At 35.4% G+C, this 12,121-nt stretch overlaps 3 protein-coding genes across 3 annotated transcripts; all 3 read left to right on the top strand.

Annotated features, from left to right (window-relative positions):
- Positions 1-5,593: 5,593 nt before the first annotated feature.
- On the top strand, positions 5,594-7,519 carry LOC141677907 (epoxide hydrolase 2-like). The gene is made up of 3 exons (XM_074484032.1): positions 5,594-6,219; positions 6,358-6,599; positions 6,889-7,519. Exons 1-3 carry the CDS (start codon positions 5,746-5,748, stop codon positions 7,133-7,135), a joined length of 963 nt encoding a protein of 320 aa, XP_074340133.1. The 5' UTR covers positions 5,594-5,745; the 3' UTR covers positions 7,136-7,519.
- Positions 7,520-7,767: 248 nt separating this feature from the next.
- On the top strand, positions 7,768-9,915 carry LOC141677901 (epoxide hydrolase 2-like). The gene is made up of 3 exons (XM_074484020.1): positions 7,768-8,424; positions 9,123-9,364; positions 9,513-9,915. Exons 1-3 carry the CDS (start codon positions 7,951-7,953, stop codon positions 9,757-9,759), a joined length of 963 nt encoding a protein of 320 aa, XP_074340121.1. The 5' UTR covers positions 7,768-7,950; the 3' UTR covers positions 9,760-9,915.
- Positions 9,916-10,054: 139 nt separating this feature from the next.
- LOC141677916 (epoxide hydrolase 2-like) lies at positions 10,055-11,652 on the top strand. The gene is made up of 3 exons (XM_074484044.1): positions 10,055-10,638; positions 10,820-11,061; positions 11,252-11,652. The coding sequence occupies exons 1-3, from the start codon at positions 10,165-10,167 to the stop codon at positions 11,496-11,498; spliced, it is 963 nt and encodes a 320-aa protein (XP_074340145.1). The 5' UTR covers positions 10,055-10,164; the 3' UTR covers positions 11,499-11,652.
- The last annotated feature ends 469 nt before the right edge of the window (positions 11,653-12,121 follow it).

The raw sequence follows: 12,121 nt of genomic DNA, 5'->3' as shown, positions 1-12,121 counted from the left end.
CTTCTTTCTCCTTCAACTTCAAAGACTCCAACGTTTCATCAACCTCCTTCCAATCCTGACCCTTTTCCTTCAAAACCTCCTCCCTAGGCCTCGCATTGCCAAATAGATTCGACCCCTTAGGTTTAACAGCACCCACAACACCCCCATTGCACCTCCTCAACAATCGGCACCTTTCTCGTCCCTCTTCTTCCCCCAAATTAAGCTTAGGCCTCATAACATCCTCCCTCTTCTTCCCCCAACTCTCGTCCCTCTCGAACCCTCCCCCTCTCCTCCTATCGAAACTATCGAAAGCCCCAAACTTTCTCCACTCCTCTACTCGCTGGGTATTAGCCATGATTGGATTTCACGAAGGATTAAAAGAAATGATTTTTTTTCAGAATTGTTTTGTTAGCGGAACAGTTGGAAGATTCATAGGAAAAGGGGAAGAACTGATGAGTGTAGGAAAAAGAACTATAAAAGAGAGTTGCACACTGCTATAGGTTTTGGGGTTTATATGAGCCAACGATCAGGATTTATCCAAATTGTGTTTGTTTAAATTGATGAGACAGTCTTGATTAAAACTGAAGCTGCTGATCCACGTGATGCATTCACCATCCAATACTCTTCTGCCACGTAGCGATCAAGTGGCTGATTTTCTATTTTCTATTTACTGAATTAAAGTCTAATTAAAAATCAATATTAAATAGCTAGAAAATTTTAAAAATTCTAAAAAAATTACTATACACTCAAACAATTGTCTAGATAATTATAAAAATAAAACATCATATTTTTATTATATTTCCCCATTTTTTTAATATCTATAAAAAATAATAAAAAATTAAAATATTTAGAGAATAATATATATTAATTATAAATAATTAGAGATAAATCATGGACTTATTACGAAATAGAGATAGGGCTTAACAATTTTATGGGGGGGGGGATATGGCGCCTATATTTTCATTTGGGGGAAATATGCCACCTATATTTTTAGACAAAATTTTCTTCTTTTAATATATTTATTACATCATTTTTTGTAACGATACGACACAAACCGGGCATTATATATTTTGATTATTTACACATCTCTAAAATTAGTAGGTAACATCATCCTTACGGTTGGATCAGTGAACAAGAATTTTAAAAAAATAGAATCACCACTCAGGACTAGACTAGATAACAGAAACTCGTGTTGACCGTAATTTGATTAGTATAGAAACACACGATATAAATCTATTTTTTTTTAAAAAAAATTACACATCTCTAAAATTAGTAGGTAACATCATCCCTACGGTTGGATCAGTGAACAAGAATTGTTTTAAAAAAAGAATCACCACTCAGGACAAGACTAGGTAACAGGAACTCATGTTGATCGTAATTTGACTATTATAAAAACACACGATATAAAATCTAATTTTTTTTTTTAAAAATTTATACATCTCTAAAATTAGTAGGTAACATCATACGTACGGTTGGATCATTGAACAAGAATTAAAAAAAATAGAATCATCACCCGGTACAAGACTTGGTAATAGGAACCCGTGTTGACCGTAATTTGACTATTATAAAAACACACGATATAAAATCTAATTTTTTTAAAAAAATTTGTACATCTCTAAAATTAATAGGTAACATCATCCGTACGGTTGGATCATCGAACAAGAATTTAAAAAAAAAGAATCACCACCCGGTATAAGACTTTGTAAAAGGAACCCGTGTTGGCCGTAATTTGACTATTATAAAAACACACGATATAAAATCTAAATTTTTTTTAAAAAATTTATACACCTCTGAAATTAGTAGGTAACATCATCCGTACGGTTGGATCATTTGAAAATAATTTTTAAAAAAATAGAACCTGAATATAACTAATAAATTTTAAAAATAGTACAATAGTTAAGGCAACACTAAATAACCTATTGCAACACAAGAAAACAAATGCAACGCTTTAAAGTGCCATGTCAGCTGTCACGTCAGCATGTGGGTCCCACTTGTGCCACGGCGCCACGTCAGCATGTGGGCCCCACTTGGGCCACATCAGCATATGGGCCCCACATTTGGGTCCCATTAATGCCACGTCAGCATGCTGACGTCAGCATGCCATGTCAGCATTTATTAAATAAAAAATGTCTAATACAACGATAAGACTTCTACTGTTGCATGCTGCGCAACATTAACACATATTAGCAATGGTAGCTTCAATGTAATGTAACGCTTTCTCCACTGTGTTGCAATAAACTGAAAATTTTGTAGATAATGCAACGCTTTTCGTGGAGCGCTAGCTAAAAACCGTTTCCTATGTGCACTTATGGGGCAGTGTTATATACATCAGATAAGTAATTAAGTACTTACTTGAGGCATAAGATTGATATATGTGTCAAAATCATCCAGCATTGAGCCTATGTATAATTAGTTACCTGAGGCATAAGACTTCATAGTGGAGAAAATTTACTACAATGTAGCCTCAATACACTATTTATTTATCAGATCCAACATATACTTGATTATATTGTATATGTCTCACCTGACGCGGGGACACAGAAAATGATCCCGATCTAGGCCCGTAATGATTAAAATACAGACAATATTGGTAGTAAGAATTGGCACCGAAATGAATATGATGAAAGGCTTAATAATTTCTACGTACACTCTCTCCACAAAAAATTTAATGGACATATTACCTCATCAAATAGAGCCGAAATATCTTATCCACTTGCTCATCTTTAATATTAATCCCATCCTGCAAGAAAATAACACCAAAATCAAAATAAAATTATTAGTTTTAATATCAAACATCTAGAGTACAAAATCGTAAGTTCTAACAAAATCAAAAAAATAATTGAATCATGATAAGACTAAAAAAATTACCTGATTATGTATCAAAATATTTTAAAATATTTATAAAATCGAGGTGCATCAGAATACAGTAAAATAGTATATCCAAAAAAGAATAGTTAAATACATGCATAATTTTGAATCATTTAAAATAATAAAGTAATTACCGGTTGAACAAAAGCAAACATTGATAGTTATCCACAAACGAAAGCGACCATTGATAATCATCTGCAAAAATGTGATTCAAAATTGTGAGTATTCATATAAAAAACAAATAAAGTAACCAAGAAACTCATGCATCATGCATAACAATCCCCTACTACTTGCTTCCAGAAGTAATAATCCTCCTTACCTAGGCCTATTTATTTCAGGTATTATCGGCATCGCACCATTTCAAGTAAGCCAATTTGTTTCAGGTATTCATCGACACTAAAACATTTCAAATGACTTGGAATATGATGCTTTTTTATTATATATAGTATTATATGCAATATACAGTAACTATGTTAACTTAAGATTTATGTAAGTCTTAAGTATAAATTCAAGTAAAGCACATCAACAAACTTGTCAAGAATTAAGCAAGTACGAATATAAGCAAAGGAAAAATTATCACACCTCTAGAACTTGGTGGTGAAAAATCACTTAATAGAGCAGTCCATCCACCATAAATGTTAACAAAGCATGAAGAAGGTATAATATGTAGGAGTAAGAATGAATGATACCTCTTTTTCATTATAGATTAGTATGTGAACTAAAATCATGTGATAAACTGAACTTCACATCTCAATATCATTCTAAAAAGAATGATTAAATACCTGTATATTTTGAGTCATTTAAAAGAATAAAGTGGTTACCGGTTATACGGAAGCAAAAATTGATAGTCATCTACAGACAGAAGCAACCATCGACAATAATCTGCAAAAATACAATTCTAAATTGAGAGTATTCATATAAAAAATAAATCAAATACGTGAATAAGCAACCAAATCGCACACAAATATAAACATAAACATGTATGTACAGATTTACCGAGATAATAAAGAAGATATTATTGATTTACAGAGGTAAATCGTTCATGGACAGAGAAAGGAGATAATAAAGAAGAAAAAATTTCTACAAATATGAATTTTTTAGTTCAATATTTTATGAAGAATGAAGAAGAAGAAGAATGATTCAAGATGATGATGAAGAAGAATGATTCAAGATGACTACCCGTATAAAAATGAAGAAGATATAATCTCAAATTTTTGAATTTTTCTTTTACATGAAAAGTGGATCTATGATTGTTTTGATATTGATTTGTTATAATGATGAAAATATTTTAATTGTAGTATTCATGATGTATATAGATGGATATGACCTCTAACAAATAAAGAAGAAGAAGATAATGAGTATCAAGGAAAGTAACAATGATTTTTAAATTTTAATTACTATAATCATGAATTGTGGATCTATAATTGATTTGGTATTATAACAAATCTATTTTAATAATATGTTTGATCTTTTTAATATTAATAATTGATATTTTAATAATTTTAAATAACATTTAAGATGTAGATAGTCCATAAATATATGCAAATTTGAATAGAAATTAGTATGTTTAGGAATATGGGTCGACCACGGGTCAAATTTCAAAAATATGGGTCAAAATATTTACAAAAATGTCATTCTTGGTACACATTTTTGGGTCTATTCACTAGTGCTTATTAAGATATAATAGATCTTAAAACTTTATCTAGATCAGTTCACAAATCATAACAGCTCTAATGATTCGATATTTGTCTTACTCTAATTCGATCGACGTTGTTTGTATGGTAAAATTAGCCGAAAATTTTACATATTTGTTAATAAAAGTATTTCTAATTTATTCTAAAATGTAAGTTTCAATTTTTTCAAATAATTAAAATTTTCGTTGTGATGAAGAATTGATCGATCAATTTTAATAGGAATCACTCACTCTCAACGATACTCACGTGAAACATGTGTGTGTGCTGTATGAAAGTCTAAATTTTACTATTGCACGTTAGTCTGCATGATTTAATTTAACACCCATGACGGTCCCTAGATATTATAAAGTTTATAATTTGTAAAATGATCATTTTAACGTAAACACAAAAAGCAAACGATTAACTAGTGAACTGTACACACACAAGGGAATTGTTAAATTCAACAAGAGTGTACGTAGAAAGCATAGTTGGCTCCGCAAGACCGCAACATAGTGCAGTCGAACATTATCCTGCGAATCTGTGATTTAAAATATTAAATTAGTATCTACGGAGATTTGAACTCAAATTTAACTTGAAATTAATCCTTATTTGATAACCCCTGCGAATATGAGATTAAGAATATTAAATTAGGGAACAATCCGTGTTTGCAGGGAATCGAACCCTAGTCTATATTGAAATTAAAAAAAATGGATACCAAAATTTGATAATTTGATACTTCCCCTAAAAGATATTTAAATACATTATATATTATTCTATACTAGTATAAAATATAACCATGCACGGTCACTAGGGGAGAGCATGGGTCGGTTCGACTCGGTTTTCGGCTAAAACCGGAACCGCTAAAACCGGAACCGCAACTTATTCGGTTTCTAAAATTCAAAACCGCAACCGCCGGTTCGGATTCGGTTTAAAAAATATCGGTTCGATTATAATCGGTTCGATTCCGGTTACAAAACCGATTAAATATGAAATTAAATAATATTACATTGTTATGAAATTTTGCAGAGTAATATATGTAAAAAGTGTAGCCCAGGCATGCAGAATTAGAAATTTGGTAATGTTCTGCTGTTTCAGTTTAAATAGTAAAGCTTGTAAACATTGATGCTAGCAGAACATGGAAACACAGTAGGAATTTAAATATCACCAGTGCTAATAATTTGAGCAGAACTGCGAGCAGAGTGATCATCAAGATCAGTGAATTAAGATGGAAGGTATAGAGCACAGGATGATAAGTGCAAATGGCCTAAACATCCACATAGCTGAGAAAGGCCAAGGGCCACTAGTCCTTTTTCTTCACGGCTTCCCTAAGTTATGGTACTCATGGCGCCACCAGATCCATTTCATGGCTTCTAAGGGCTACCATGCTGTAGCCCCTGATCTTCGCGGCTACGGCGACACTACTGGTGCACCTCTAGATGATCCAAGCAAGTTCTCGGTTCTCCATATTGTTGGAGATATCGTAGCACTGCTGGATGTGATTGCACCGAACGAGAAGGTGTTCGTGGTGGCGCATGACTGGGGTGCGTATGTAACTTGGCATTTGAATTTGTTTAGGCCTGATAAGGTCAAAGCTTTTGTCGCTTTGAGCGTCCAGTATTTGCCCAGAAATCCTGCAGGTAGTGTCGTTGATTTAATGACGGCTTTTTACGGTGAGGACCTTTACATGGCCAGATTTCAGGTCAGTTTATTTAGTCACTTTTGTTATTTGTCAACTCTTTAGAGCAGCTTGTTTCTTATATATTTTTGTTCATAACTTTTATTTCGAATCCCAAGGGGCCGTTGATGTTGTAAATTTGCATTTCATGTAATGTTGCAGAAACCAGGAGACATGGAAGCCGAAATTGCAAACAATATTGGTACTAAAACATTTCTCAAGAAGTTTTTATCGCACCGTGAAACTACTCCGTTCTTCTTCCCTAAAGGTACGGGGTTTAATGGAGACTCGTCAGATTCTCCGTTGCCTTCGTGGTTGACAGAAGAAGATCTCGACTATTATGCTGCTAAATATAAGAAAACTGGCTTTACTGGTCCAATTAACTACTATCGAGCTTGGGGTTTGTAAGTTGACTCGATCTATTTCATGCCTATTTCTTTAACTTCATAACTTACTGCAATTGATTGTTGGAACCAACTATTTGCTGAAATTTTCCGCACGAGAGCAAAAAGCCCTAGAAGTGGTGTAGTAAGCGCGGACATATGACGTTGCCCTCCTGCATTCACAATTTTTTTAGTGTTAAATCTCTGTGCGGAAAATTATAACAGATAGATGGTTGCAACAATCGATTGTAAGGACCAGGACTCTTGTTTTTTTTTATGGTCAATTGATTCATTTATTTAAATGCATCAGGACATGGGAACTTACGGCACCTTGGGCAGGAGCTCAGGTAATGGTACCAACAAAATTTATTATTGGAGATCTTGACTTGGTTTATCACATGCCAGGCTCCCAGGAATTTATACACAGCGGAGAGTTCCAGAGACGCGTGCCATTGTTGCAGGAAGTTGTTGTGATGAAAGGTGTAGCTCACTTCATCAACGAAGAAAAACCCGATGACATTAACACCCACATTTTCGATTTCCTTCAGCAGTTCTAAGATTTTCAAGTTGCATTTGGTAGAGATGTTGGACATTTTTGTTAACCTGTTTGTCGAAAATAAGATTTACTGCCCAGTATTGTTGTTTTGTTGATTTCTTGAAGTTTTGAGATGGAATCTTTACAGGGCACAACAGTCACCTTATCCTACCATTACATTTACAGGATAAAATTTAAGTGAATTGTGCCACTGAGCTTATCCACTCTCTGACTTCACTGCCAACTGCTGCATTAGCTTTATTTAGCAGCTATTGTGTTGATTTTGACCTTATCCTTTCCTTCCAGGATCATTAGTGAGATCCGTTAATAAATAACGGTTTGTGTGTACTCATGGGCATATGGTAAGAAAGTGTGATTGATAAGTTGTAAAAATTTTATTGGTGGAGATTTTTGTGCATGCATGCTGCATGATTTCATCTTTATTAATGAGTTTTTCACCAATATTTTGTGGGCATCTCATCAAACACTAACTCTTTTTATTACGTGTTCATGGACATACTCTTCTTGTCTACGTATTTAAACACAAAAAGCAAACGAAATGTGAATGCAAGACTAGCTAAAAAATGCAAGTGGAGCAAATAGCACACAAGGAAATTGTTGATACATATCTAAGCAATGAGTTGGCTCCACGCCAATAATTTCAAAAGACGCCATAAATTTTAAATTATGTGGACGAGATGGTCCGTACATATCCAATAAAAATGTATGTATTTCGGACTTCCAAGTTACTTACGAGTAACATACCGACCTTAAATATCCTTCTATAGAATTGAATCTTGAGTAGAAGTGCGAGCAGAAGTGATCATCAAATTTAAGATGGAAGGTATAGAGCACAGGATGATAAGTGCAAATGGCCTAAACATCCACATAGCTGAGAAAGGCCAAGGGCCACTAGTCCTTTTTCTTCACGGCTTCCCTAAGCTATGGTACTCGTGGCGCCACCAGATCCATTTCATGGCTTCTAAGGGCTACCATGCTGTAGCTCCTGATCTTCGCGGCTACGGTGACACTACAGGTGCACCTCTAGATGATCCAAGCAAGTTCTCGGTTCTCCATATTGTTGGAGATATCATAGCACTCCTGGATGTGATTGCACCGAACGAGAAGGTGTTCGTGGTGGCGCATGACTGGGGTGCGTATGTAGCTTGGCATTTGAATTTGTTTAGGCCTGATAAAGTTAAAGCGTTTGTCGCTTTGAGCGTCCATTATTTAGCGAGGAATCCTTTGGCTAATATAGTTGATTCTATGAAGGCTTTTTATGGTGAGGACTATTACATGGTCAGATTTCAGGTCAGTCTGTTTCATCACTTTTGTAACTTCCAACAACTTAGAGCTGCAGCTTATTTCCTAAATACAATTTGTTTTCGGATAAATGTTCATATATCATTTGCAAACATTCTCACCCACCCAGCTTCAACTTATTTTGACAAGGTTCGAACTCTCGACAATCCGTAAAGGGAGCGAGAGAGATAACATTATTTGACATCTCAATTGTCTTCCTCTATTTAAATCCAATAAATTTAAACAAGAGCTTCCACGCATCTATCTGTTTCATCTCTTCCTAATTTTATGCTCGAATCTTATAAAAAAATTCATAAAACATTTTGTTTTGCGTCCAATTTATACTTGATACCTGAACCCTGGTAACATGTTGTTGGGCTTGCTAGACTTGTTAAGGAGGCCTAACTCTACATTAATACGATATTGTCGGCTCTGTGGGACGAACTCGTACCGATTTGTTTTTTTTTCACTCCCAAAAGAGCTCGTGCTAGTGGAGTTTACTTGCTACTTATATATTACCATTCTGCCCCTGCCACAGAAGTTGTGAGACAAGTCCTAACACATGTATGGAATCTACCAGTTGGTTTAGGAAGCTGAGATACGAGTAATAGCAGCTAACATTCTCGGACACTTCTGTGTACTTAATATCATTTCTAGTCACTTTCGGTTGTGAAATCAGAATCTTAACACTTCATGTAATGTTGCAGGAACCAGGAGACATGGAAGCCGAAATTGCTAATAACATTGGTACTAAAACATTTCTCAAGAAGTTTCTCTCGCATCGCGAACCTGGTCCGTTTTTCTTCCCTAAAGGTACAGGGTTTAATGGAGACTCAACAGAATCTCCCTTGCCTTCTTGGTTGTCTGAAGAAGATCTCGAGTATTACACCACTCAATATGAGAAAACTGGCTTTACTGGTCCCATTAATTACTATCGAGCTCTTGGTTTGTAAGTTAACTCGATCTCTCCCTTAGCTTTTTGATTTTTTTAACTTCATAAATTTGTTCAAGCAACTTCATGTAGTACTAAATTTGTCTGTGATATGTTAGTTGATTGTTTTAAAGGTCAATTGATTTATTTTTTATAATGTATGCAGAACATGGGAACTTACGGCACCTTGGACAGGAGCTCGGGTAATGGTACCAACAAAATTTATCGTCGGAGATCTTGACTTGGTTTATCACATGCCAGGCTCTCAGGAATTTATACACAGCGGAGAGTTCCAGAAACTCGTGCCATTGTTGCAGGAAGTTGTTGTGATGAAAGGTGTAGCTCACTTCATCAATGAAGAAAAACCCGATGATGTTAACAAGCACATATTCGACTTCCTTCAGCAGTTCTAAGATTTTCAAGTTTCATTGTTGCTTAATGTTGTTACTACTAACTCATGAATTTGTGTTTTCTATATGAACCTTTATCTGCCTTTCTCTTCAGCTCAAAGGAAGACATTTGGCAATGCTATCACTGAGTTTAAAATAACGGATTAGATTTTATCAGGACTTATTGTTAAATGTGTTACATTACGGACAAAGTATCTAATCGGTGAATTATTCAACTAAAATACTTTTGAATTGATGCATATGTCTTCTTTCAAAAGCACAAGTACATGTCTTATTTTAAACATTTGAAAGAACTTGGACGGCTTTTTTAGGCTAAGCATTTGCAAAAGGCTAACAAATGGTTTGTAATCTGAATTTTATATATAACCCTCCTTACTATTAAGAAGACGTTCATCACCACTTAAAAAGATGGAAGGAGTAGAGCACAAGATGATCAGTGCAAATGGCCTAAACATTCACATAGCAGAGAAAGGCAAAGGGCCACTAGTACTTTTCCTTCACGGCTTCCCAAAGCTATGGTACTCATGGCGCCACCAGATTCATTTCATGGCTTCTCACGGCTACCATGCAGTGGCTCCTGATCTTCGTGGCTACGGAGACACTACAGGTGCACCTGTTGATGATCCCAGCAAGTTTTCTGTTGTCCATATTGTCGGAGATATTGTGGCACTGCTTGATGTGATTGCACCTAAGGAGAAGGTGTTTGTGGTGGCGCATGATTGGGGTGCGTTTGTAGCATGGCATCTGAGTTTGTTTAGGCCCGATAAGGTCAAAGCTCTGGTCTCTTTGAGCATCCATTATATAGCCAGGAATCCAACGGAAGATGTTGCTAAGTTAATGGAGGCTGCTTATGGAGAGGATCACTACATGGTCAGGTTTCAGGTTAGTCAAGTTTCATTACTTTCATTATAAGTTGCAAATTTTACTGGCAATCTGGATTAAACAATTGAGATACGGTCAAAACTGTTAAGAATTGAAGGGGACGGAGGGAGTACTTGGTCAATCATTTCATGTAACATTCACTGAAGGAACCAAGATTTTAACACTTGATGTAATGTTGTAGAAACCAGGAGACATGGAAGCTGAAATTGCTAATAACATTGGTACTAAAACATTTCTCAAGAAGATTCTGTCGCATCGTGAACCCAGTCCGTTCTACTTTCCAAAAGGTACAGGGTTTAATGGAGACTCAACAGATTCTCCCCTGCCTTCCTGGTTATCGGAGGAAGATCTCAACTATTACTCCAACAAATATGAGAAAACCGGCTTTACTGGTCCCATCAATTACTATCGAGCTCTTCATTCGTAAGTTAACTCTAAAATGCGCGAACTGTTAGAATACTAATATAAGATCCTGGAAAGGACCTTGCTCTAACACCACACCTTGAGGTTTTAGAGTGACTGGTTAGAGTGACTGGTTCCTTAACACGCACACATAATGAATTTGTTATTTTTGTTAAGTAGGCAACTAATTGTCTCTTTCAAATGCCTGCAGAACATGGGAGCTTACAGCACCTTGGACAAGCGCTCAGGTAACCGTACCAACAAAATTTGTCGTCGGTGATCTTGACTTAGTCTATAACATGCCAGGCGCCAAGGATTTTATACACAGCGGAGAGTTCCAGAAATTTGTGCCATTACTGCAAGAAGTTGTTGTGATGGAAGGTGTAGGCCACTTCATCAATGAAGAAAAACCTGATGACATAAACAAACACATCTTGAGCTTCCTTCAGCAGTTCTGAGATTTTCAAGTTGAGTCTGTTTGTGAAGAACAGATTGTAAGATTTTAATCAGGGGTGTCTCATTCGAGTTTGTTTTGTCTTGTTATTTGTCTATCAGCTAGCATTCAGATTTAAGAATAAAAGAAGCAATTTATAAAATATATCTTCACTCAGATATATTGCGAGTTCCATTCTCGGCACTTAGCCGAATCATGTCCTGATGGCTATTGTCTCAGAATATTTCAAACTTTTTTTAGTTGAAAACAAATGCTAACAATTCTAATTTCTTACCCCCTCTCTACATTAAGATACCGAGAGCATCTGGAACAGATTTTTTGTTGCTCGTAAATATAATATAAATAATTTGTTATTCATGATTTAGTTTAGTGTGGATCGATCTCCAATACTGTAATATTTTTCATATCCACTTAACTCTGCAAAGTGAAGCTGAAAAAGAGAACATTTGCGATAGCTATTATAAAGGAAAATGCTAGAGATCCCAAATTTTTATATAAAAAAATTCCCTAAATCTGAAGTGTCATATGAATAATCGCCGATTAATCGGTCCGATTAATCCCCGATTTACTGATTAATCGCTAATCGGTGCATCAACCGATTAGATTCGATTACCGATTTTTACAACA

Source organism: Apium graveolens, chromosome 1 (assembly GCF_009905375.1).
Source record: "Apium graveolens cultivar Ventura chromosome 1, ASM990537v1, whole genome shotgun sequence".
In the NCBI taxonomy this organism is placed as follows: Eukaryota; Viridiplantae; Streptophyta; class Magnoliopsida; order Apiales; family Apiaceae; genus Apium; species Apium graveolens.
The sequence above is the reverse complement of the archived record's forward strand: the minus strand, read 5'-3'. Positions and strand labels throughout refer to the sequence as shown.

Bases quoted from the DNA above. Each gene is read 5' to 3' on its own strand.
- LOC141677907 (XM_074484032.1), top strand. From the start codon at position 5,746: ATGGAAGGTATAGAGCACAGGATGATAAGTGCAAATGGCCTAAACATC. The intron at 6,220-6,357 runs GTCAGTTTATTT...GTAATGTTGCAG, and splicing joins TTTACATGGCCAGATTTCAG to AAACCAGGAGACATGGAAGC. The intron at 6,600-6,888 runs GTAAGTTGACTC...TAAATGCATCAG, and splicing joins TACTATCGAGCTTGGGGTTT to GACATGGGAACTTACGGCAC.
- LOC141677916 (XM_074484044.1), top strand. From the start codon at position 10,165: ATGGAAGGAGTAGAGCACAAGATGATCAGTGCAAATGGCCTAAACATT. The intron at 10,639-10,819 runs GTTAGTCAAGTT...GTAATGTTGTAG, and splicing joins ACTACATGGTCAGGTTTCAG to AAACCAGGAGACATGGAAGC. The intron at 11,062-11,251 runs GTAAGTTAACTC...AAATGCCTGCAG, and splicing joins TACTATCGAGCTCTTCATTC to AACATGGGAGCTTACAGCAC.
- LOC141677901 (XM_074484020.1), top strand. From the start codon at position 7,951: ATGGAAGGTATAGAGCACAGGATGATAAGTGCAAATGGCCTAAACATC. The intron at 8,425-9,122 runs GTCAGTCTGTTT...GTAATGTTGCAG, and splicing joins ATTACATGGTCAGATTTCAG to GAACCAGGAGACATGGAAGC. The intron at 9,365-9,512 runs GTAAGTTAACTC...TAATGTATGCAG, and splicing joins TACTATCGAGCTCTTGGTTT to AACATGGGAACTTACGGCAC.